Source organism: Coturnix japonica, chromosome 3 (genome assembly GCF_054131305.1).
Source record: "Coturnix japonica strain WE chromosome 3, WE-NBRP24, whole genome shotgun sequence".
NCBI classification, from domain to species: domain Eukaryota; kingdom Metazoa; phylum Chordata; class Aves; order Galliformes; family Phasianidae; genus Coturnix; species Coturnix japonica.
Genome location: NC_140665.1, coordinates 9,623,027 through 9,648,248, shown reverse-complemented (window position 1 = coordinate 9,648,248; position 25,222 = coordinate 9,623,027). Strand labels below are relative to the sequence as shown.

Sequence of the window (25,222 nt, the reverse complement as noted above, 5' to 3'; positions counted from 1 at the left end):
TTTCCAATGTGACATAGTCAGACAGCTGCCTGGAGGAGCTGACTGCGGGCACCTCACTCCAACTTCAGTGCTTACAGAGGATGGTTGTGCTGCTGCTGCTCATAGAAACAGATGATGCAGTTAAAGGTCTGAATGCAGAGCTTGGAGGAAAAGTTCTGTCTCCATGGTTTATCTTCTAAGGGAAGTACATTCAGAAAAACATCACATGGCTGGGACAGCAGCAAAAAGAGAAGAAAGAGAAGTGGGGCTGCTTTGTGTGATACTGCCAGGAAGCCCTTAGATATAAACAAAAAGGAGGAATGGTTCTGTGTCACAAGGGGAACACCGGAGTGAGAGAAGTAGGACAAAAAGAGCAGGATGGTTGTGAGAGACGGGACATCTGGCAAGCTGGGAAACAGAGAGGGTGGGAGGCAGAAAGTGTCTAGAGAAGAATATGGAAGTGATAAAATACGGGATGAAAAAGAACTACCTTTGTGTTGGACATCACAGTTACCTTTCTGTCAGATGGGGCCTGGCTTTTCATTAAAGGTAAAAACAGTCATGCCTTTCATTAATAAAGCAGCTGATAATGATGAAATCTCTACTAGAAAAACAGAATTTACATCATATTTCTTGAGCAAACTGTAGTGCTAAGGGTTAAAAGAACCCAATGTATCCACAAAAAAAAACCAAACAAACAACCCCAACATATTGTGAATGTGTATAAATCTTTCTAAGGGATGGTGAAAAATACAGCATGCCTGAATTCTGCAGTTTTGTTTATTAGAGAAAAACAATGGTAGTGGTTGGGGATTCGTTTCAGAAATGAAGATCTCAAGAGTATGCTAAGATCCCATTGCTGCTGGAGACCTAAAGAGCCAGCTGCCCTCTGTCCAGCTAGAAAGAGGAACATGCTAGCATAATATGGGTGCTGTATGTGGTAAGCCAGAAGCCAGCCTCTCCCTGAAACGCAAGAAGTTACACAAGGCAAAACAGCTCATCAGACTTCAGATTATCTTCCAGGTTTCCAGGCTTTATTCACAATATATTAACATTTGGGGAAAATAGTTGCAGATAAGCAAGAATTTTAGCTGTTTACTTCAGGAACAGACAAAAGTCTTTAAAGGGTGCTTAATCAAAGCCGTAGTTATGCGCTTAATGAACATCTGCAAATCCAGGAGTTAAGATTCAGTCAGAACAGCGTTGCTTTCTCTCGGATAACTTCCATTCCTTAGGTACCTTTCTTTGCTTGTCCGCTGCTTGTTGATTTTGTTTAACGCTTTGAATCTCACTTGCAAATCTAAACACTGAGATCGTTATAACCATTTTGTTTTGCTGTTGTTGTTTTTCTCCCCTGCAGAACGACGCTGGAAGAGAATTGCCACCATTCAGCCCCCAGGCATCCTTCTCAGAATCCAAAAAGAAACCAGATCAGCTTTTAACTGGAGGTCATCCACTGTCTTTGCAAGAACCCGGTCTTTCCATATCCACTATATTTAGGCTTGCTTTTACTGAAGAAAGATACCACTACAGCATAGCTGTACTCGTGCTTTTGTTTCTGATAGCATGTTCCTTGTATTTTCTTTGATGTCACTGTTTTGTTGTCTTCAGTATCAGTGAGTCGGCATTGCCATCGTGGTGCTTTCCTCAAGGTTTCTTCATGGAGGATTTCAGTGTCAGTGGCTTAGAAAGTAATGTTGTAAGACACAACTGTAAATACGAACCCTTTGAAAGCAAGGTCGTGGTCTGCACCAAAGAGTTACGTCTGGACTGCGCTACTCGGGGGGCTGTTCTGTACTTTGAATCTGGGGGTTTTTCAGAATTGAGTTCTTTCTTACAGAGAAATTAAAACAAAAACAATCGTGAAAGATTGCAGCGTGGTATTTAGTTGTGCCATCAACATACTGGTGTTAAAAGGACGCTGTAACAACTCATAAAGATTTCCTGAGACAGCAGAGTTAAAAACACATGCATTAAATGCACGGAGTCTAAACTTTCCTCTCTTTATCCTGCTGGGCAAGGGGGAGATAAAAGCTGCAGGGGTTCAACAGAAGACTGCGATAAAAGCAAAGACCTGTAACAAAATAACCATAGTGCTTCATTCCAGCTCCCATTCTCACCCTGCTTCCTTACCTTGTTACAATATGGACATTCACCGAAGATAACATTAAAGCTCTGTCTGCTGGAAGGAAGACCTTGTAGCCACTGCAACACAAATAAGCAAATTAAAATCTGCCGTTGTTTCGTATTAAATTTAAAACACATTTAAAACATTCAGTTCATCTGAGATGCATCTGACACAGTGCTTGTCAGGGCAGCCTGCATACCCACTCAGATAGGAAGGTTCACCTCCATATGGAGCTCATGTTATGGATTTCGGATTAGAACACAAGAGGCAGAACAGTGGCTTTTCTAGCAAACATCGTGGGGATTTTGCTTCATCTGCAGCTTTAGGTGTGCAATGCCTATTCTTTATGACCTGTCAGTTAACAAGCAAGTCTGTCCTGTTAATTACTGTACCTCATACAGGCAAGCCTGATGAAAAGGCTGTCCGCATCGGGGCTCGTCACACACTTGGTCTGGAGTGGCGCCATTGAGACGATAGGCATAGCAGATCCCACAGTCTTTAGTAAAATCCTGAAAACACACTCTGTTTCAGGTTCAAAAGGAAGAAAGAGGGCTGAGACAGAGAAACATCGTCATCTACTTGGTTTTTGTTTTGCTCCTTTAGAACGACTAGGCATAAGGAAAAGCTTTTTTTCCTCAGAGAGTGGTCAGGCACTGGAATGGCCGCCCAGGGAGGTGGTGGAGTTGCTGTCCCTGACAGTGTTCAAGAAATGTTTGGGTGAGGAGCTACGAGATCTGGTTTTGTGCCTGTGGTAGCAACAGTAATGGGAGGATGGTTGGACTGGATGACCTTGTGGGTCCTTTCTAACCTGGTGATTCTGTGACTCTCTGACTAAACATTTCTTCCTTTAGCACGTAGTTTTTACATCATGGTATTAACAGTGAGAACAGCTGCCAGCTGTACAAGACTGCTAGGTTATACTTTATCCTCTCGCTGCATTACATCCAGTTTGACAAGCATTTTCATACTCGGGCCCCACTGCTTCTTTCTTATCAAAGGCGATGATGTGTCATTACGTTTAGATATCAGACACGAGACCTTGCAGTCAGATATTAATTTAAAGATTTCACGAGCAGAAGCCAAGCTGGTAATCCAGTGTTACAGCATTGTCAGAAATTAATTCCGAGTTTGTTTGAAATGCACCAGTATTTGGATGGCCTCTTGTCCCCTGTAAGCAGCTCTACCTAATTAGAACGTAAGTCATCAACATCCATAACAGAATGTTTGGATTTCCCACATCTCATTAGCTACTCTGGAACTTCCTCTTTCCCTTTTAATAGTGAAGCCTGTTATTAATCGTCCTACTGCTATGAAGGCCGCAGGAAAGCGTGCACCTCTAATCAAAGGTTAACAAGTACTGACAATTGTTGCTTGAAGTTCAGAAGTCCTTTTGACAATATATTAATCCAATTACCACCCTCCCGAGTCTCTTACTTTTCCTGGCAGTTAGTTATGAAATGACCACTGAGGTTTTGCTTATTCAGAAATAGCAACTGATGGTTAAGAAAAAAAAACACACAACTTACACTTTTTTCTAACGCGGCACGAGATGGAAAATCAATTTCTAAGAGGTCTCTCAAGTTTTGTAATAAACTAATTTCTGGATCCCTGCAGGTGGGAGAAAGGGAGAAAAAAGTTAATGCTAAGAACAGCAAATAGCATTCCAGTTTCAAACCTGTATTGTTAAAGAAGCTTACCACAAGTGCATGTTGTTGTTCAGCTTAGTTCTCAAAGGGTTAACCACTGCAAGCAAAACACACACATTGTTATTATATCCTTATGATCCCTTTCTGTCCCACGCCTGACTCCACCCTTTCTATTTCAGCACTGAAGGGCGGATCATATTTGATGGTGGTCCCTTTTTTGGTGGTGTTTTCCTAAATTAATGAAGGCAGCTGCCCTCACTTTTGGAAACTGATTATACTAGCATTTAAAACACCGCTCTAATAAATATCTGATGTATTTCCCTTAGCAAGTAGGCAGAAAGCCGTGGGAAGCAGAGCGAAAGGCTTAAATACTTCCAAATGCCACTAGGACATAGGCAGTAGATTATTAACTTATTTATAGAAAGAGAATCGTAATACAAGCTAAATAGAAGTGCGTAATCATCCGTAGGACATAAATTGCGTCAGGAAAGCTGTAGGAAAAAACCACCACTCTGCCAAACAGCACTGCAGAGTTATGCTGTTAGAAAACAAAGTGCGTGTGAAACCCTCCTGCATATACAGACTCGTTCTTGGCTCTACTTCATGCTTACCCAGGAGCCTGACATGGCTTACTGTGGAACCTCCTCAGCGGAGAGCAGACTCAAGAAGAGAAACAAACTCTGCCTGTCTGCTGCCTTACCGTGATCTGCTCCAAGGAAGTAACACTCGGGGAGCATCTTTGGATGCCTGGGATCTACTTCTATGTTCACAGAAACGTTGTTCCCTACAGGAGAAAGTCGTAAGCAAAGCTTTTCTTTGCAATCAACTACTTGAAAGCGGAAACATTAACAGTTATAAGTTAATGAATTCAGACTGCTCTTAATTGCTCCAGAGAATCGAAAACTTGGTACAAAACGTTCGTATTCAATGGACTGTAATTAAAAAGCAGCAGCTTACTAAAGAGGTTCCATCTTGCATTTCTCTGAGAATAGTCTTAACCTTAATGCTTAGCCTTATGAGTAATCGAATTAAAGCTAACGGCACAACCCATTTGATATTTTAAAGGCAGAAGAGATTCAAATGATAACTTCCATCTTCTAAAGTCAAAGAGGGGAAAAACAGTGGGTCAGCAGTGTACAGCTCCTCAGCTGCATACTCCTGGACTGAGCAAACCACAGCATGTTTCTCCTTCCCCACTCTGCAGGCTAACAGTCTTCTGCAGCTTTCAGGGACAACTTGGGTCTACTTTGGTTCATTCCATTGGCATTTGGATTTAAGTTGAAAGTCAGAAATCTTTTCAAAGATAACATTTTCACCTGCATTCCCAACCTACGACTTTGTTTGTCCTTTGCAAGTACCGGACTCATTAGTCTATATACAGTAATGCCACACATCAGCGTATGAATTAAGGCACTTTCTCACATCGTTAACACTGTATACTTCTAATTTCCTCTCCTCCTTTCTTTGTCCTTTCCACCTGCTTCTTTAACCCCTTGTTCCCCCTTTGGACTACACTAATTCTCCTTCCGTTCTTCCAGGAGTGAAAGTAACAATCTAAACCAACAGTCTACCGAAACACCAGAATAAACTCACGCGTTCCTTCCAATCTTTACGTACCTATGGCAATCCTTCTTGAAGTAGCACACCGTGCAGGATTTTCTGGCTCCAGTACCCACGTCTTCTCATCGATTTCATCCATGGTGTCCCAGAACTCTTTCAGCGATTCTAATGCCACCAGGAACTGCTTATGGATGTCTACTAAGGAGTCCTAGGAAAGAGAGATTGAACGATTTTAGGTGGTTTCCACCTATAGCTATATAGAATATTAAAAACAACCCCACAAACTTGCTGTAATGCGAGAAGCATTAAAATCTAGTGTGAAATCAATGAGCAAAAAATGGCTGAACCTTATACAGAAATGCTTTGTGTTTTTTAATTGGAGCAAACAACTTCCCTTCAGTACAGACAACTTCCCTAATCTTGGTACTTCTAGCACGTGGTGACAAATAAACATCAGAACTGGATTTGGTATTGTTTCATACTCGGAAAATACTCTGCAAACTGGTGACAACTGTGAGGTAGATTTTAGAATGTTGTGATACGTGGCCAAACAATGTCATAAGAGTCTCAAAATTAAGCAGCATAAAAGCAGGGACATAACATTATATTTCAAACCATGTAAATATTGTAAGAGAAAGAGAAATGGTGCAATAATCAGAGGATTACACTCAAAGGATTTCAATATTTGAGAGTGGATTAGGCTGAATCAGAAAAACAGTCATTATACAGGACAATATAGAGAACAGCAATGCAAAAGAAATCTTTTAAATATCACTGAGCAAAAAAAGACATCATGCTCTCTAGAATGTTCAGAAGTAGGGAAAATAGGAGCCAAGCTTTCAAAATGCAGTTGCCAGAGGGTACAAAGTACAAAGATAAATTCAGGAACCAAAAAAGAGGTGAAGAATGCAGTACAAAGCAAGAGTAATCCATACAAGCTTTGATCCAAAGTGAACTTCAGTCTGATATCAGATGGAATGAGCAGAAAAACTTTGAGTGTCATAAACTAAGCCCAGAAGGAGAATAACAAGCACTCCCAGCGTGGCTTCATGTGGACATAGGAGGCTTGGACTGGGGACTACCGAAGGACTACCTTGAAATGATTCACACAGAACACAACTGAAAAATCAAATGCATGAGTAGAAACAAGGAATGACAGGAGGACATTGACAAAGACTTCTCCAACCACGAGAAGGAGATGGAAAACTAAAAAGATGTGACAAGGGTCACATTTCAGATATACTTTGGCCCAGGAGCCAAACAAGTTCTGGGAGCAAAAAAGCAAGTTAAATACTACGTTCTAAAGAGGTATTTTTTTGGACAAATAACACAAGGTATGCATGCAGTTTCCTTTAATCCTCAGTAATTGCACTCTTCCTTTTTCACCTGAACAAAAAGTAGTAATTATACACATTATTCCGAGATGAAGAAATGTTTCTTTATATAACAAGTTCCCATGTTTTATGCACACGCATTCCAGAAAGAAACGGTGCAGAGCTTAGAAATAAAATGCTACGTTTTTTTCCCTGCTGTTATTAAATTAAAGTAGGAAAGCACTTAAGCAGAGAAGTGTGAATACTGCCAGTCTCAAAACGTAATGCTTATTATCTTTGAAAGCATTTTGTTACTTTTGTAATACCTGAAGTGATATAATAGTGTCAGTCACTTAACCACATCTTAGAGTATAATATCTTCATCTTAAGTACTATTATTTCCAGTATTTTAATAATTTCCACACAGTCCTGAAATGTGATCTTTTGTGCTCTGATGACACTTAAATTAATAGCATAATTTTCTGGTCCTTGCAACAGTTGCTTTCCATTCTGATTTTTTATTATTTCTTTTTTTTTTTTTTTTTTTTTACATTTTTCTGTATCACATACAGATAAATCCTCTAATAATCATTTTAATCTTTATCTTCTGGGAATTCAAAGGGTTTCACTAGAAAAAAGAAAAAAAAAGAAAAAAAAAAAGAAACATCAAGGGATTATAACCCACAGATAAGTTTTAAAATCCAATTAATTTTAATACTAATTGTAATTTCTCAATGATGTTCCTCCTTTAAAGGTAGTTAAATCTTTTCTTAAACGCACCGTTCGTTTGATCTTATTTGCATGCTTCATTGATGTTGCCAGCTGCCTCCTGCTATCCACATAGACGCATCTATAGGTATTTAAATACATCACACGCTTGTCATGCAGACCATGAGAACTGTAACGCTCCTCCTCAGTTGATTAACGGACTAATTTCAGAGATGTGCTGGGCAATAACCAGAAAGATTATGGTGCTTTTTTGGTGTCCATACAACACCAAGACAGCCGTTAGCAGTGCCACACAAAGTACAAACTCTGTTTCTCAGTAACCACCGAGGCCACTGAGTCTATGGCTAGTATGGGAAACTAATTAATAGCTAACACGAGTTTGGAAATCCTAGTGTGAAACCTCGATGCAGTTTGTCGTAAAGCTGATGTTACAGTCTTCTCTAGCTGGACCACGTGCTATTTCTTGTTCTACATGGTCAGCATCTTCCAGATTTCTCACAGTTCTGGTTGTGAGCAGAGAATACAATTAGTGACGATGCATGAAATGGCAGCGTGACTCAGCACAGTCAGTTCTCTCTCCACAAAGCACACATCCAGCCTCACTGCACTATAGTTCTAGGCTGTGTCAGATGGAAGTCTGTTATATGCTCATATAACATTGTACCTACAGTCCTTTGGGCTGAACAGTTCCTGATTTGGAAGGACGTGATTCTGTAATCTGAACTTCTGAACGTAGGTATTTATAGAGACTGGGTTACAGTCATTGTTTTACAACAGGCACGCAGACAAATCACTGCCGTGTGACTTCCACATAACTTCCAATCAGTTTTAGTAAACTGACCCCTTTTACCTTTTGTGATATCGGACTGTGTGCGTCCCCCCTTCATTTCAGCCACAGGGGAGGAATTGCTTATTCTGGTCAGTGAAAATCTGGACCTATCAGACCAATCCTGGATGGACTGAATACTGACACAATGGCAGTGAGAATGTTCAAATTAAACACAGCACACTTTATTCAGATAAATATCATCAAAGATAAAGTATGATTTTTCTCTTCTCACTAGTGACAAGTGACAGGATGAAGGGAAATGGCCTCAAGTTGCACCAGGGCAAGTTTAGGTTGGATATTAGGAAGAACTTCTTTACAGAAAGGGTAGTTAGGTACTGGAATAGGCTCCCCAGGGAGGTGGTTGAATCACCATCCCTGGTGGTGTTTAAGAGCAGTTTGGATGTGGTACTTAGGGATACGATTTAGTGTAGGGTTTTTAGAGTTGGGATACTGGTTAGGCTGCGGTTGGACTCGATGATCTTCAAGGTCTTTTCCAACCTGGATAATTCTATGATTCTATGATTATCTTCACAGTGAAGTGCGGTGGGTTTGTTTGAGTCTGTTGAGTTCTTTTGTTGTTGATGTTGGGGTTTTTCTAACTCTTCCTAATGTAATATTTGCTGCACCTCAGAAATCCATTAAAATTAGAAGAACCACAAAGCCTTCTTAAAGGAAGGAACAGGTGAAGTAGACTAAGCTATGGATGTTCCTACCTGCCTGTCTTTCATGTACTCCCAGATAAAGAACCATTCAGTGAAGCGAGCAGCTGCTGGCTGGCAATGGATCACCTGTATTATCTAAGTAATTTACGATTCTTTAGATTTCTTTGGACCACTGTTTTATTCCACACAACCCCAACTTCAGCAATTTTCTTCCTCTTTAGCACAAACCAAGGTCAGACACAATACTCTGACATCTCTGTGAAGTGTCTTGCCATCCGTACCGATAGATACATGAAAGCTGATCTGTGAAGGTCCTTTGCTTAAAAAAAAAAAGAAAAGAAAAAAAGAAAAAATAGAAAAAACAGAATTTTGCTATATTTTATTGGGTTTCCATTAAATTCACCAAATAATCTCATTCATATCACTATACCTTCTGAATTTTGTATTACTGTTTCATTGTTAGCAGGCTACATGACCTCATTAGCCATTAATTTCCACTCTCCTGACCTTCATGTAGCAAACCAGGTGGGCAATGGTCAGTAATGAAACAACATCCTGATGTGAGGGCAGCAGAATACAGGTGCACTGAAACTGCAGAACCACGCTGGCAGTTTATACTAAAAAAAATCTGTAGACAGCACATTTATTGGGTAATTTAGAAAAAGAATATAACTGAAATAAGTAGATGTTCTTGCACTTGTCATTGAGAAGCACTCTGCATTTATTTGGCACTCGTAACAGGAGCGGCAGCAGCAGCATTGCCCTTGGTGCTGATTTCTTACTACTCTAAAATGCCTCCTCTGAGCCAGAATACACTGGCTGTTGCTGATCATGCTGTGAGACACCTGCACTGGCTACTAGGCTTGTCATGACGCACAAAACCCTACCATCTTCAGCTTGACATTGTGCAAGTTATAATTATTCATCCAAATGAATATGTCAGAGCAGCAGCAGCAGACCTCTCATCAGAGCAAAAGAAAAATACATCAAAACATTATCAACCCAGCAGGAAGACAGGGACCATAAGGAAAATTACCCATTTTTAATATGGATGCCATAAAGCCATGTCTATTATTATACCAAAAGAAAAAAAAAAACACCCCAAAAAAAAAGCAACCAACAAACCTTCCACCCAACAACCCTTCGAGTTTAAAGTCCATGAGCGCTGAAAAGAACCTCAAATAGGCAACAGCAGGGGGGAAAAAATGAAGTAAAAATCAATTCCCTGAAATGTATTTATATTTTCTTTCATGAGAGTTTACGTTATAATAGCATGACTGCATATTTTTCAGTTAAGCCTTGCAAGTTTTTACATCAAGGCTGACCAAGAAATACTAAAATTAAAGATCCATTAAAACTTCAGAGCATTTTACTGGTGGGAAGTACAGCGTGCTCTCCTTCCCTTTTTTGAGATCCTGTTAAATTCTGCTACTGTTGGTGATACAGCTTTACCTATCTTATGATTTCAAAACAGTCCCAATTACATACATACGTCTATTGTTTGTGTTCTCAAACAGCCCACAGGGAATTCTAACTGTAAGAACTTTAAGATTCCAAGCACTGGAGCATCATATTTTTTAAGATTATATTTCTTACTTTCTTGTTGAATCATATTAATATATTTGCTCACATCTCTTAACTTGTCAAAGCAGTCTGCTTTACGTTATGTTTTTCAGGAGCATTCTATTAAAACCTAAGTCCAGCTGGTAGCTTTAAAATCACTAACAGTAAACTTGGAGCAGCAACACCTGTCAAGGATATTGGAAATGCTTTTAATTTCAGGCAACATACACTGCAATGACATAAAAATTAAGAAAAAAATATATATTAGAACTATAAATAACACCAGAGGTAAGAAAGAGCATTTGAAATCCTGCCTATAATATGAGGAAAACAGTAAAACTTAAGAAAAAAAACAACCCAGTACCTATTCAGACTGTTCAAAACCGTACCAGAGAATCAAAAACCACCTTTCAAGGGCGGTGCTTCTCTACATGAAAAGCTTACAGTGCCCATCATTTCCTAGTATTTCTAAAGGCACGAAGGAAAACTGTGCATACAGCTTAAGAGAAAAGCAGTATGAGTGCAAAGCAGTCAACACACAAAGTACACACACACGAAAAGAAAACATTAAAATCAACCTCGCAAGGAATATGAAGTTCAATTGTACATTCACAGAAGCAGGCCTAAAAGTAAAACAAAAGCACACAGTTTTAACACTGAGTTAAAAACAAAGTCCAGCACATCATTACCAACTACCTTCAGACACGTGCCTCAACCATAAAAAAGAACAACAAAAATAAGTGGTGCAAAGGTTTACCTGTGGCATCCAAGAAATGGCAAACTGAACAGGAAAATCCACAGTGCAGTCTGGTGGTTCAGTAGGATACTGAGGGAGGGAAAGAACACATTTCTTGAGGCAAGGATTAATTTTTAATTGAACTAAAACATTTGCTGGGCTTGGATTAAAAGGTGTCAATTAGGAAGGAGAAGATAATTTAAGAATTGACTTTTTTTAAATAAAAAAGGTTTGTTAACTCCAACCATTGACCATTCATTTACACTTCCCACTCTGAGGTCTGTGGAGAAAAATGTATTTTCTGACAAATAAAGCTGTGAAAGGAAAAAAAAAACAACACCCCACTTCATTACAAATTAACACCTACCCAGAAGTTTATTCAGTGGAGGAGTTTCTCCTTTAGTCCTATGTAACATTCCCAGTTCAGCCAAGGACGTACTGAGCAGTATTACAGAAGTTGAATTAGTGCTGCATAAACTGCTAATAATAGAAAGCATTTCAGCATCCATTCTGCCCTGCCTTGATTTTAATAAGGAAGTGGATTGATGCATTTCACAGAGATTTGTTTAAACCTGCACTTTTTGGTATGCCTTCATTTGTGGATTCTGCCAGATATCTACCTTTGGAGGACAGCTTCCACAACTGGAGTGTCCTGTGATTGACTGTTTTATCAAAGTGGTGGCAGACACTTTACTTGGTAAGTAAATTCACTTTATACACACTTCAGTATGTTGCCTTTGAACAAGTGGTTGCAAACAGATTCCACAAACATTTTATTATTTAAAAAAAAAACAAAACTATCTCTTTAATGCTTTTGCACCTCACAGGGTGAAATCTTGTATAACATAACACTTGTGATTCTGCAGGAGATAGTACTTTACAACACTACAGCACATCGTATCAGCAGCATCACATACAATCAGATCTGCACGGCAGAATTCCTCCTACTTTTCAGAAGAATTTAAGCAATTACTAGAGCAAAGATTTATATACTGTATTTTGAGCATGCAGCTGATGTTATCTAGAAAAAGCATTTTCAATAACCCTCGCCAAATCATTCACTTAATTACTGTCAAAGCATCTTGTTTACTACATGGCATGCAAATTATTGCAGTAGCTATTAAGAGTTCTTGGGATCTGAAATGGCAAGCACCCAGCCCACTTCCAAGAATTAAAATATATGAGTTTCTCATGTAACACAACATGATATTCGAAAAATAAAACCTAATGCATTCGGTTTGATACCTTGCAAAGAGCAGTTCCTAACAGCAAGAACATTAAGGCAAGACTAAGTGAAAACATTTGACAAACCGTTACATAAAAGTCCTCAAAATGCACCCAAACCATTACGAGTGGTAGGGAAGGAATATTTAGAGGATTATCTGAATACACATTATAACTTTATGAGGAATAATTTTCTAAGCCACTGGTAGAAGTGTTCCATCCTGAAATCATTGCTGGCGTGCCTGTTAACTCATCTCAGTGCACGGCATCTGCAAGGACATGAACCGACTGCTCTGCCAGGACACAGATGAGAACCAGCAACATGTGCTCAGGGGAGAGGTTTAACTCTCTAACTAACTGCAATCAAATAAATAGCATAACAAAAAATAAGCATAATTGTTTTAAAGCATGTTACCAAAAGAAATCTCTTAAAAATACAGTCTTCTCAAATATATGAGATATGTATATAAAGGAAAGAAAATAAATCAACCCCCCCTGCGTTAACAGTGTTTCACATATAAATTTTCTCCTGTGGCAAGTTTAAATGCCAGACAGTTTCAAAAGGACAAAGAATTGATCCTTTCATCACAAAAATCGTTTGAAAAGAAAAAAAAAAACACCCTGATGATTACTTTTTACAGCAGACAATTTAGATAATCTAGTCTTTTTATTACACTGCATCGTTAGTTGCTAGAAGGTGCTGTCTTCTGTTATTAGCAGCCTCAACCTCACAAATTTCATTACTACAAAGAAAAGTGTAAGTTTTTAGAAGGACAGAAAATGGGTCATCTTGATTCCGTGATAAGTTAAACAGGACCAGCCAATGAAGAAGAGTAACATCGTTTGACTAGTTTTATCAGGTGCTTGAGCTTTACAAACAGTTAGAAGTGCTTTCCTTCAATCTCCATAAGCTGAAGAGAAAGCTCAGGGGCAACCGGCTGAATGCATTTCATTTCTAATGCCAAACTAAGTACAGGAGTGGCAACTCCCTTATAAACAACAATACAGTCAGGTTATTATTCTTGCACACTAAATAGTCCACAGTTCTACCTCTCGGCATTATTTCACACACCCCCCCCGACATCAGCATATTTAACGACCAAACGACTGGCAAATTAATGATTTGCTTATTACTCTGTGTAACATACATATATATTTCAAGTACTATAATTATTTTTTGAAAATCTATCTTGATAACCACTGACAGTTCTTTTTTTTTCCTTGTCCTTTAAGGCAATACTAATTCATTTTACATGAAACTCAACTCTGTTTTTTGAAGAATGTAGGAAGTTTCTGAGGATGAAATTTAGCTTCACAGTACAGTGCCCGGTTCTCATTCCATCAGGATTATTATTCCAGATGATGGACCAATGATAGTTTTCAGATCCACTTTTACCCATAAGCTGATTTTCTGAAGGTAACAGCTAGGACCATACGATTGCCATCAAATAGCCTGGCTATTTATAGCTTCTGGTAGGAGATTCATGTCTTAAAACAAGAAATTCTACAGAGAAACATTACAGTTTGAGCTCAGTTCTATGTATTAGGAAGAATTAAAACTTTGCTGCTTCCATACATGCCACGGTTGCGGTCAGTCTGTCATAAATCTTTACATCTTAAACAGTAAGACCTGCCACAGAAGCTACCTAACAGCCTCTGATTCCTGTTTTAAGCTTCGTCTCTGGACTAAGCGATAACGTATGAAAGTCTCTAAAATAGCTTTATCTGTGATGAGGTAAAATAATTGCAGCATTACAAAGTGTTTCTCACGTGATGCACAGCCTCATATAAGACCCTTACGGATAACAATAATCTATTAGGAATTTTCACTGAAGTTCAAGCCTGAAAATCCTGCATTTTACAATAAATGAATAAATAAAACCACCAAAACCAATTATTTTGGGCAACAGACACGCTAACAGACCAACTCTCTAAAATCTTTGAATTAGAAAATCCACCTTGTTCATGGAAACCTTAAAGTATTTTCCCCCACACAAATTCACCTTCGCGCTTAGCTTCAGAGTGATCAGGTGTTGTCGATCACGAGAGTCTTCGGCTTTTAGCTTGACTGTGGTGAGAGCAGTATCCACGTACGCAACTCTAAAAGAAAAAAGAAAGCTCTAATGGAATTTTAAGAACTACAGCTTGAAATATCTGCAAAACTCTTATTAGTCTGTTACAAATATTAATCAGGGGAAGTCTGATAACGCCAAGCATTTTGGCTGTTCTGGATTTACTGCTGTTAATACACCAGTCTACTGCTTAATGCAGTCATACATCTTTGGGTTATTTACAGTGTGTGTCAAGGCTCATGCTGTGGTCAGTGAGCGCTATGTTTCAGTTTTCCATCACTGGAACCTTTGACACACACAGCATGTTCCTGTCAGCCTCTACTTATGTACACATTAAACTTCCTGTCAAATCTTTGATCCATTTCTGCAGTTTCTTACACCATGAGACTTCTATGCTCTTGGTTTGCTTTTGTCTACAATGAAGTTCCTTTTGTTATCAGTAATATTATTGTTGAAAATTCGGTGGCTATTGGTGCACATTCTGAAATTGATTTTTCACAAAAAGCAGTTCTAGAACAGGCACAAAATGAGTTGTTTGCAATGGTTCGCCTTTGTTTCATGACAGTTTCACAAAGTATAAACACACTCAAGCAAGTAGTAAGAATATAATGAACATAAATAAGTTTTAATACTTATGACAAAATCTCTTACCAATATGTAATTCCCTAAAAATGAAGATGAATGAAAAGATGATATACATTGCTCCACCAAAGTATGTTCTACTGAGGGGCTTCAACAACTGCCAATAATGTTGAGACTCATCCATATATTTGCCAGGAAAAAATATGGTTGGAAAAAAGCAGTAGTGCTTGTGAGTGCTGAAAACAACATTATCTCACATTTAATGCTGAATAATTTAAAGCAATATTACACTGGCCTACAAGTTCCTGGGAGTATTTTGCCTCTCCTCTAGAACAGATTAAAGAAATAGAATTCTTGATAAGAATGTTGTCAATTAAATTCAGCTGACTTAGAGAACATTGCAGCATTTCTCCTCCAATAGGAACAATCACTGCTCGCACCTCATTCTAACTTTATCTCAAAACTATATTACGAACTTATAAGGACAAGAGACTACACACAACCCAGGCCTCCATCCACTGCTGCAAATGGGGTTGAAGAATGCCCATAATGAAAACTCATTGCTGGTCTTCAGCAATGTTAAAAGCAATAAACTGCCTCTAGGGGATGAAGGAGGATTCAATGTTCCATTTAAGATAGAAGAACTCAATAGCTTTACTGGCTACTACATTCTATAACAACATCCTACCAGTTTCTGGATTAAAACAAACAAACATGAAGAAGTGAGTTCTGTAGAACTGGGGAAAGTTGGATAACTCCATAAAAGCCATATGAACTTCTTCATACAACTTCACAATAAAAGAAGAAATATGCACAGCCTTCTGGCATATCAGTCACTTCTCCCAGCTTCATACCATCAGCAAACTTGCTCTATCCCATCATTCAGGTCACCAACAAAGACACTGAATAAGACCAGACCCGGCACTGATCCCTGGGGAGCACAGGCCTCTTAGCCTCTACCCAGACTTTATGCCACTGATCACAACCTTCTGAGCTCTGCCAGTCAGCCAGTGCTCGATCCACCTTCCTGTCCACTCAACTATCTCACACTTTATAAGCTTAATTACAAGGACACCATGGGAGACAGCATCAAATAAGTTGCTTTAGTCAAGGTACACAACATGCACTGCTCTTCCCCCATCTACCCAGTGATGACCACTCTGTTCAAGCACAATTTGGAGATGCGACATCCACACAAGGGAGACAAGTCTTACAGAGGTTTAATACTCAGCAAACTACCTACCTGAAGCACTGTCACTAACTCATCTAGTCAGATTATGAGATAACACTAAAAGAACCTTTTGTTTATTTTACTATTAGTTCATATGCACACTTTCCCACCTCAGCTAACTAAGTTGGTGCCAGTTTCTTTGTCTTCTTAAAGTTATATGAGCAACTTTCTTTGAACTCCCGAGCTTCAAGGACGACAGCAGTTGCTAAAGGAAATCCAGTGAAACTTTAGAACCTATTGAAAAGTGATTTCTGTGAACAAGTATTTGAATATGAAAAAAATGTGTACTCCAAGCTAAAATTGGGTCAAAAAATAAAGCTCCCATTATAACAGAGAAAGTGATTGTACCTAATAATGGCAGCCTGCCTATTTACAATATTCATTACTGGTTTTACTCTCAGTGGCTGAAGAGGAAAGAGGCATAAGATCATTTGAAATAACGTCTACAATTTGTTCTTGAGAAACTTCACATATTCCTTAGATAAGTTACTTGAATACACTGAATTTCTGCCATCCCTAAAAGCTTCTTAACTCACTTTAGAGATAAGGGACTATACCCTATTGATTAGATTCTATTTCCAATAAGAAAATATTTCAGTTGGATTTGAATGCATTCAGATATGGATTGGCTGGAGCACGGCCCAAAAATCTTACTGAGAAAAAGTCCTCAACAAGCTTGGTTCCGTCTCCCCCCTCCCCCAAAGACTAATACTGATAAATAAAGCCAGCTGTGTCACAAGGTGTGAGCATTTAACTCAAGTTTTCTGGCAGTAAGGGGGCTTAGTTTTCTGCTAGAATACCATACCAACATGTTTTTAATATGGAAGTACGCATCTCTTACAGACCCAAACCAGTTCAGGTTAAGTGGCCTTTTCAGAAGTTTGTTATATTTTTAATTAGAGGAGCAACTTGCTAATACACTTAAAATGATCAACTCATTGTAAAGCAGATATGATTCATTATGTACAGCCCAGTCCTTTTAATAACTGACTGCCACCTCCCAGACTGAATAGCGACCAGAACACATTAATCAAGAGATTCACATCTACAGAACTATTTGACTGCGCTGGACAAAATCACAGCATAAGCTGTTTGTCCACACAAAACTCAATTTTGCCTAGAAAACTGGACAGATTCTGCCACAGATGCACACTCTCTGATAAAACAACAATGTGCTTTTTAACAGTAAATCTGTAAACAGTAAATGAATATTTTACATTCATAGGAAGAGAGAAGATATACTCTCTTAGAAGTTTTTAGGGAGGAAGGGGACAGTGGGTCAGGGCAGGCAGGAGAGGAAGGAAGGGTGTTGAGCAGGAAGCCGGCACGGCTCAGAATTTAGTCCCCATGTGTTTAGGAATTCTTAATGAATATTCTCAGACCTGCTTGAAGAGTATGGCATCAGATGTACCCAGCAGCTACATACTTAATAATGAAAATCACTGTAGCTGATTTAAGATGGATGTTTTAAGGAAGAGGCCTTCAAAGCAAATTCCCACTTAATGTTAATTACAAGTTACTTATTCATAAACAAAGGTGAGAAAACTCAAGACTATTCTTCAACATAAGTCTTTAAAAAACCACGTTACTTCCTGTGGTGAAATAAGCATGTTCATTTATTTATTACCAGCCAAGACCGAGGAAAAAAAAAAAGATTAGCTATTTTGAAAGTTCCAAATACAGACTTTGTTCCAAATTTTTGTCTTAGAGAAACTAAAATATAGCTTCTCATTCAGAACTCTGCAATATTTTACACATTCTTTCATCTTTGCCCCTTAAAAGAAGGCACTCAAATTAATTGCATGCTATCAGTAAATTTAAACACAAGTCTACAAATTTATTTTCTCTATGCCTACACAGAAATAACAGCCTTTGACTTCACAAAGGTTACCTAGATATAAGTCATTCCAAGCTTTCTGCTGAAGGATTAAGCTATTTGATGTCGGAGAACTTGCTAGTAGTGGCTTGTGATGGCAGGTAAAGCCTTCTGAGAAGTCTGAGAATCAGGAAGCATTGCAGATTTCTGAACAGCTTCTGCACAGACTTTGAGCATTTGATCACAGCCCCGTGATCCTTTGTGTTTATAAGAGGAGACCCACGTCTTCCTTTAAGCAACTTTGACACTCCTACAATCAGCTCATCTGAGGGCATGCTGGATTGTGATTAAACCTGTTTGAATACATCCAATATCCTAATGAATAAGTTCCCAGATGCAGCTATGTGTAGTTTTCTTTCCTCAATGAGATAAGTATTTTTTGTAAGTTTCATGTTCTTCCCCCTAATGGTGTTAGTGTGGGTTAAGAGATTCACTATTTTACTTCTCTGAGACCACCTGAACTTTCATTCCCCATTTGACAGATACTCATTTAATACAACAGCACATACCTCCTGTGAAATCACATATTCAGGTGCACTAAAAGCCAACCTGACCAGATAACACAGCTTATCCTCTACTTGTGCAGTAACCAATCCCTTCAAAAGCAGTACCCTGAACATGGTCATCCTGCATAGCTGAGTCAATAAAACATACCAGATGTCTTTCATTAGCCCTCATCTATCATGAAGTCACTTATAATTATATAACTCACTACACAACTGAAATAATAAAAAAAACAACACAAGAAATATAGTATTGTTTATTATGTCAATAGTTTATAGGTCATAGGATTGATTGCTTAGTGGTACAATCTCAACCCTCAGCTCAGTTATCCAATACTGAAAATATGTCTTCAGTTGAAGCAGAGGTTTTATTTTTTTCCTTTTTTGCTTTTTTATATAAATAAATAAATAAAAAAGCAGCGCACTATTTTAAAACAAAAGGTTTCTGAACAGGATAACTTAACAAGTTATACATGAATCCAACACCTAATACATATGTATGAGAGGGTATTCTACTAGGTAACAAAATAAACGTACTTATTCCAACCCAGTGTTTCTAGATCTTTGACAAGACAGGAGTAGTATTCTGGTGGCCACGGCACATGCAGCTCTGGCGTATTCTTCAAAGCAATTTCCTATTTAAAAGAACATTAAAAACATCATTAAGGAAGATTTCAATATTTTTGCATCTGCTTAGTTATGTGATTTTTGCAATTCATTCAAAATATTAAACTTATGTAAAATTAACCGTACACTGCATTTGTTTTGTTATAGCCTCCAGCTAAAGCAGACAAAGGCGGTTTGGCAAATTACTTCAGATACTGCTAATGAAAACATCTGCAATTTAAAAAAAACACACAGATGTTGACAACAGTCTTCAGATGCAAATATCAAATGTGCCTCTTTTTCATCTAATAAATTTGAAGCCAAGCATCTTGTCTGAAAGAACATTTCAAAAGAAAGTTCTGTGAAGCCCACAGCTGCTGCCTGAGCATCACAGCCACAGAAGAAAACATGAAATCCCTCACATACAACTACATGCTATCAATCAAAACGTAGTCAGTGTGTTAGTTTTAATACAATAGGATCCCAGAATTTGTGTACAGGTAGTCATTAGGGAGGTCGTGGTGCCTCAAAAGTTGTATGAAAAACTTAATGCCAGATAACAGAGGAAAAACTGAACACCAGAAAACTACGTGTTGCACACCTTAGTGTTGCACTACTTGCTCTTGAAAAGCACACTTAAAATTTTACTTACAGGTCATATTAAGTGAGATCTGTTTCCAAAACTACATGATGAATGATTACTTTCAAGAGCTACTATCGACACCACTCAGCCTCAGAGCTTTGTACTTGAGGGATGTGGAAGGCATTACTGAAACTGCATCGGGAGCAAGGATTTTTTCATTACTAAACTTAATTCTACACTGAGATGCACAATGAATGTGGATAATCAAACTGAAAGTGTTCCAACAGGATACAATGAAAAGGTGAAAACACCTTGAGCAATCCACTGATACTGCGTAACACTCCTCCTTTTATGTTTATCCTCCTTTAAAAGAAACAACAGCAACAACAACAGAAGAAAAACAGCACAATCATGGATAGCCTGGATATTCTGCCACTTACCAAAATAGTTTTCAGCTCCACCACAAAACTGACAAGATCTGGACAACTGTGCAACCTCTGAAAGGAACAGAGTATCATTTTCATATCATAACATTTAGTGGTAAATAATTCCAGTCTAAATATCTACTCTTTTGGTATTATCAAGCCACTAGCAAGGAAAAAAAATCTATACTACGTAACATTTTAAACATCACAATGAAAAAACAAGTCTCCAGCCCAGGGAACCTTAGTGGAAATTAACTACCATCTTGGTCAAATAACATCATGTAACACATTTACACAGTTTGTGAAGATCTTATACTTCGTGCGTTTACCTGTATTAAGGTAGACATTCGTGGACACTTCAGTTTCTACCAGAGAAAAGATGCTTTTGAATTACTCAAAACGTTTTCAGTTAAATTTTCTTTAAGAACTCTCAAGAACCATCTACTTCCTGATACCGTACAATTTAAATGATCCTTGTCTGTCACCAGATGCAGCACATCTTTACACTCCTGCTTCTTTAGCTCTGTAACTTAGGAGACTCCAAAGCTGTAAGCCTTGTTCTGCAAAGCAGCGCAAAGTCTGAGAGATGCAACGTTTGGCAGATGTCTCCTTAAAATATCCTTCATGATTGGAAGGCAGTTATACCCTTGCTCTAAAAGTTTCTTCAGGACAGAGAGGTTTAACTTAGAATCCCTGACTGCCTACAGTGCAGAACGAGCTACGCAAATCAATAACTTACGTGATTTTTTCCATTATGCATTATGAACAATTTATTATATGTACAGAGCGAGAAATTAAGGAAACCGTTAGATGCCAGCTGTGATTTATCACAAGTTGTTCTACCTCAACCTTCAAAAACAAACAAAAGGAAAACGAACCAAAAAAACCCCCACTCCAAATTTTTGAATCAAAAGTGGCTATTTTCTAAATCCTGTCCATCTCAACTCACAGTAGCCTGCAAATCACAGAATCACAGAATGACCCGGGTTGGAAGGGACCTCAAGGATCATGTAGTTCCAACCCCCCTGCCTGGCAGGGCCACCAAACATACAACTTTACTAGATCAGGTTGCCCAGGGCCCCGTCCAACCTGGTCTTGAACACCTCCAAGGACGGGGCATCCACAACCTCCCTGGGCAGCCTGTTCCAGGGCCTAACCACTCTCCTAGTGAAGAACTTCCCCTAACATCCAACCTAAATCTTCCCTCTTTTAACTTAAAACCATTTCCCCGTGTCCTGCTATTGTCAGCCCTTTCAAAGAGTTTACTCCCCTCCTGGGAGTAAGTTCCCTTCAGGTATTGAAAGGCTGCAATGAGGTCACCCCGCAACCTTCTCCAGACTGAACAAACCCAACTCCCTCAGCCTGTCCTCATAGGGGAGGTGCTCCAGACCCCTGATCATCTTTGTGAAATACAGATATACAAATACTCAAGGATTTCAAAATAGCACATCTCGCTTGAATTCTCTAACACTGTCAGAACATGCATAAGTTTCACAAATCATATATATATATATATATATATATATATATATATATATATATATATCCACACACACACACATATATATATCATATATATACATATATATATATATATATCTCCACACACATACACGCATGTATATACACACACATACATACACACACTTAACAGAATCATTATACAGACATTTAATAGAAATGGTTTCAAAAGCAGCATACCTGTTTCACAATATGCCGATATCCATGCAGTATCTTCTTTAGGTGCCAGCTGCACTCTATCCTGGACAAACAGTACTTTACATTCATTTTAAATTCATACTACATGATCTTGAGAAAGAATCACAGATTTTGGTGCAAACAACACAGAAGTTTCTCTTCAAAAACAATGAAGGAATTAAGTTACTTAAATTGTCATTGAGATTTGATATTCAAATACATTTCAAATCTCCCCATCCACAGCCCAATAGAAATCAAGCAGACATAGAAGCATCTTTTTTGAAGAAAGCAACGTCATTCTTTCAAGCTAATGTGACTTCATAAAAATACCAACATTTTAAAACTCAAGCCCGAAAATGTCAGTTACTTATAATGCAGTTTTAAGTATCTGACCTAGAGTGTAAAAGCTACCTAATACCATCCGTTCACAGTTTACAGCAGGTAGAAGCATAGAATAGAACAGTAAGAACTAATGCATGCATGCAGACAATAGGTGCATACACCAGAATGCCTCTGTGATAAACAACTGCACCAATAAGAACAGGGCTTCTAAAGAGAAGTTCAGTAACAGGCAGCGTAGCATTTCTAACTTCAAGTACATCATTCCTTAAATTCATAACTTTGCATTGGATTGTCTGTTTTCCAAATGGCGATATACAAATAGTTTGATCTAAATGAACATTTTTTTCCAAGTACACTGACTTACATATAAAAACAAACAATTAACTAAAACCAAAATATTTTGATACAGGCAAAGTTTATTACCGCTGTTTATTAGCACAGATGCTGTATAACTTTGTTTCAAGGTGAAGTAGAAACCAGTAAAAATTAATTCCCTACTCTCATATTGGAAAAAGGTACCAATTAATGCACATATTCACCAGTGCTTTTCTCAGATCTGCTTGGTTACATACGCTCGTACATTTTTTTTCCATATGACTCTCTTACCTGGCATTTTTCAGTTGAGAAGCTGCTGGTAACAGTATCCGGATGTGGAAGTCTCTACCCTTGAAAACAAGCATTTAGTTAATAAGAAGGTAAAAGCAAAGAAAAACTGTTTGATATTATGGGCAATACTTGCGGAAAGCACTGATTGCTAAGCAAGAAAATTTCTCTTCTGGGACTGTCAGGAATATTAAATGGAATTTCTTCATATAGAAAAAAAGCAGTATGAGTAACAGGTAGGAATAATCCTGGTTTCAATACTCAAGTTGAAATATACTCTTGTCCTCTGTAACTCTCAGTATTCAGTAAGAATGTTTTCAGTAGGTCATATTTTATAAAGAAAAATAATACATTATAAAAGAAGGAAACATTACCCAGACCTGGACACGCAATAATCCAAGTCATGCTGAAGTTATAAGAATGTCCCTTCAACTCAAGCAAAAGAGTAGACTTATTATCAAAGCACTGTGCTAAAAAGGAACTTGGGCACCAATGCACAGATCTTCAGCAATCTAGAAACCATGAACACAAATAGTCTCAGCTACGCTAATACAGTTCTTACCCCTGGGTGCAGGCTTTATGAAGCAGCTCCTAAACACTGCTCACTTTGTGATCCTTCCCCGACATTCGTAAAGGATTATCAAAACAACTGAAATACAGGTTTGTAGGACACCTCCCAGAAGAGGACAATAAACCTATCTCAGAACTTACTTCAGATTCTGTTCCATCTCAGCATACCTTGAACTACAACCACAAAGTCAGACACTTCTTCAGAAGAAAAGTAAGAACAACAGCAAATATCTTCTAATAATAAAACAACCAACTCTGTGATGTTCTACCTTGACTCCAGCAAGGCTTTTAATACTGTTTCTCTAACAGCCTCTCAGTGAGGTGAAAGCTGTTAGAGGTGCCAGGCTCTAAGTGTTGTGCTCAGCATGCCAATGTTCATCTGGAAGCCTCAAGGTGTGACTAAAGGCACACTCCAGGGGTCAACACTACTAAAGCCTCATCACTGATCCAGCTGAGGGGACAGTGCACTCTCAGGGAGTCTGCAGAGGACAAAAGACTGGAGCAAGCAGTTGATATAACACATACTGGTAATACCACGTGCCAGTGCACTAAGCAACTGGAGAGCAATTCTGCAGAAAAGGCCCTGTCTGATCCCAGTGAGCACCAAGCTGACCTTGAGCCAAAGGTATGGCCTTGCAGCAAGGGAGGTGAAGCGCCTCTAATGCCGTGTTAGGTAGAGCTGCCAGCAGGCACAGGGGCAATGACTCCCCATGTGGGGAGGTGGTGAGGTACTCCTGGGATGCCAGGTCCCTAATGCCAGTGGGACAGAGACATGCTGAAGTTATGGTGAGCCACAAGGGTGATTTAAGGGTTCAAAGCACCTTGTCAATATGCACAAATACCTGGCAAAGAAAAAAGGACACGTGGCCAGACTCTATGGAGTGACACACACCCAGAGGACAAGAAACACTTATTGATAATGTAGGTGGACAAAGACTGGATCAGGTTGCCCAAAGAGGTCACAGGCCTGGAGTTACTCAAAATCTGAATGTACACAGGCCAGAGCAGCCTGCTCTAAGTCACTCTGCCAAGGGCCTCCAGAGAGCCCTACAAGATCTCTGTGATCCCCACGAGCAAAAACAAGGCATCTATCCCGGAGCAGAACACAGCCCACTGGAGCATCGATCGCTTCTAAAGTCCTCCAAAGGTAAACGCCTCTCAATAAGGCCGTAACTTCAGACCTCGCTACACTGCATCCATCCCCAGCCTCGGTCCAACAGCTGCATCAGGGCGCAGATACTCGCAGTGGTACCTCATCCTTCACCGCAGCGCCGATACGACGGGTTCAGTATCAGAAGAGCTGGAAACCTTCCTGACTTCTCACTGCAAAACAGCACTTCTGAAAACGCCAGCAATTGGCGTCAGTGCTCGGTGACAGGACGGAACTCCTGGGCCGCTCCCCGGTGAGGACGGAGCACAGGACGGGAAAAGCCTGAAGGGCACCCGCTGCCCACCCGGCCCAGCTCCCACCCACACCGACGAGAGCAACCGCACGGATACTCAACACCGGACCTTAGGCGGAGTCAGGCGCAGAAATACAGCGGCCCCGCCGGGCCAGGCTCCTCTCAGGACCCCTCACGAACCCGCCGGGCCACGAGACGCAATCGGAGCCGGTACCTGCGCGCTGACGAAGCCCTCGTAGGCCGTGCCCTCCATGTTCTGAGGCAGCAGCAGCGGACACTGGCGGAGCAGAGCGGCCCGAGCCGCCATCCCGCCACCGTTCGAACCTTGGATCAAGCCCCGCCCGTCAGGCGGCGCAGGC

At 39.4% G+C, this 25,222-nt stretch overlaps 2 protein-coding genes across 18 annotated transcripts in view; one reads left to right on the top strand and one right to left on the bottom strand.

Moving 5' to 3' along the window:
- Positions 1 to 1,847, top strand: part of VRK2 (VRK serine/threonine kinase 2) — a 41,689-nt gene extending 39,842 nt beyond the window's left edge. For all 10 annotated transcript variants that reach the window (XR_014944399.1, XR_014944400.1, XM_085542634.1 and 7 more), the window contains one exon: positions 1,340 to 1,847. Coding sequence is in view for 8 of the 10 variants with exons in the window: in XM_085542634.1 (XP_085398760.1) it covers positions 1,340 to 1,567 (228 nt within the window). In the remaining 2 variants the exon portion in view is untranslated. The remainder of the gene's footprint in view (positions 1 to 1,339) is intronic.
- FANCL (FA complementation group L) lies at positions 992 to 25,206 on the bottom strand. Of its 8 annotated transcripts, none has more exons than XM_085542641.1 (15): positions 25,078 to 25,206; positions 22,894 to 22,952; positions 21,949 to 22,103; positions 20,263 to 20,319; positions 19,171 to 19,268; positions 14,373 to 14,469; positions 11,167 to 11,235; positions 10,988 to 11,032; positions 5,371 to 5,521; positions 4,454 to 4,537; positions 3,805 to 3,850; positions 3,634 to 3,715; positions 2,500 to 2,616; positions 2,113 to 2,184; positions 992 to 1,662 (listed from the first exon to the last, which is right to left on the bottom strand). In XM_085542641.1, exons 3-15 carry the CDS (start codon positions 22,033 to 22,035, stop codon positions 1,627 to 1,629), a joined length of 1,041 nt encoding a protein of 346 aa, XP_085398767.1. In that variant the 5' UTR covers positions 22,036 to 22,103; positions 22,894 to 22,952; positions 25,078 to 25,206; the 3' UTR covers positions 992 to 1,626. The 8 variants fall into 8 exon arrangements, with proteins under 8 accessions (XP_085398767.1, XP_085398766.1, XP_085398768.1 ...); XM_085542640.1 differs by having other exon boundaries at positions 21,949 to 22,009; XM_085542642.1 differs by lacking the exon at positions 10,988 to 11,032.
- Between the last annotated feature and the right edge of the window lie 16 nt (positions 25,207 to 25,222).

What these genes read in the sequence shown, in the direction of transcription:
- FANCL (XM_085542640.1), bottom strand. Translation starts at nt 25,170, where the DNA reads ATGGCGGCTCGGGCCGCTCTGCTCCGCCAGTGTCCGCTGCTGCTGCCT. An exon ending in CCATTTCTTGGATGCCACAG is followed by an intron (nt 11,033 to 11,166) that starts GTAAACCTTTGC and finishes TTTTACTTTTAG; the next exon opens with GCCTGCTTCTGTGAATGTAC. An exon ending in ATCAGGCTTGCCTGTATGAG is followed by an intron (nt 2,185 to 2,499) that starts GTACAGTAATTA and finishes TTTGTGTTGCAG; the next exon opens with TGGCTACAAGGTCTTCCTTC.